The sequence below is a fragment of the Aureococcus anophagefferens genome (assembly GCF_000186865.1).
Source record: "Aureococcus anophagefferens unplaced genomic scaffold AURANscaffold_2233, whole genome shotgun sequence".
NCBI classification, from domain to species: Eukaryota; class Pelagophyceae; order Pelagomonadales; family Pelagomonadaceae; genus Aureococcus; species Aureococcus anophagefferens.
This window is the reverse complement of record NW_008706712.1, coordinates 1-1031: the sequence shown is the minus strand read 5'-3', so window position 1 is coordinate 1031 and position 1031 is coordinate 1. Positions and strand designations below refer to the sequence as shown.

Here is a 1031-nt window from a genome sequence, read left to right as displayed (position 1 = left end):
TCGCGGAAATGGAGGCCCGGTTCGACGCGGACCGCGACGCGCGCGACGACCTCGCGACGCTCCTCGCGCTCGGCACGTCGTCGCCGGACGCGCCCTGCGCGCTCTTCGCGCCGGGCGGGCCGCCGGAGTACCGCGGCGACGCGCCGCTCGCGGCCGCCGCGGCCGCCGCGGTCCAGGTGGACCACCTGCCCGACCGGTTCGCGCCCGCGTAATCTCGTTCCTCCGGCGGCGCCCCTTACCTCGCGCCGAGCCGGGGCCTCGCCGGGCTCGCCGCGCGCTCGAGGTCGTCGAAGTCGCCCGACCCGATGAGGCCCCGGGGCGCGCGGTCCGCCTCCTCCTCGGGATTCCGCGTCTGGGGCCGCTTGCCCACCGTGTTCGCCGGGAGGCGGAAGCGCGGCCGCGTGACCTGCTTGATGTAGTAGCCCAGCAGGAAGACGAAGAAGGCGATGATGACCGTGATGGCGACGGCGATCTCGACCTCGAACTTGACCCAGCCCAGCGCCACGGACGCGAGGAGGATGCTCAGGTTGCCCGTCCAGAAGCTCCGCAGGGCCCACTTGCGCTCCGCGTACATGCCCGCGACGGCCCGGCCCATGCTCCCCGACGGGCCGCCTGTGTGGAATTCAACCACTTGTTTGGGACGTCCCGGCCAAACTTTGAAATTCTCGAGCTCGGTCACATCAAAGTCGATTCGGCTGATTTTTGGACGGATCGATTGCTCTCATCGAGTTCTCGACGCACAGACGAAGAGCTCGTGTCGAAACCGTCGAATACGCTCACATTGAAGTCGGGTTGAATATTTGATCTCCACGCAGCGGCCCGCGGATCGCGAGCATGGGCCCGTTGACCATGCACCACGTCGACAGCGCCATCGTCGCCAAATTGAAGCAGATGCTCAGCGCGTCCATGGCGTAGAAGAGCGCCAGCGCGAGCCGGTGCGGGTGCTCGTAGGCATGCTGCCAGGCCGGCACCATGGTCAGCCCGCTCCAGCCCAGGCCGCAGAGGAAGGCGCTCTTCGTGCCCAGCACGCC

At 68.6% G+C, this 1031-nt stretch overlaps 1 protein-coding gene across 1 annotated transcript; it reads right to left on the bottom strand.

Moving 5' to 3' along the window:
* Positions 1–239: 239 nt before the first annotated feature.
* Positions 240–974, bottom strand: AURANDRAFT_69559 (hypothetical protein; the record flags this gene model as incomplete). The annotated part of the gene is made up of 2 exons (XM_009045331.1): positions 240–612; positions 812–974. Coding segments are annotated over 2 exons (536 nt in total), but the record flags the coding sequence as incomplete, so codon positions are not given.
* Between the last annotated feature and the right edge of the window lie 57 nt (positions 975–1031).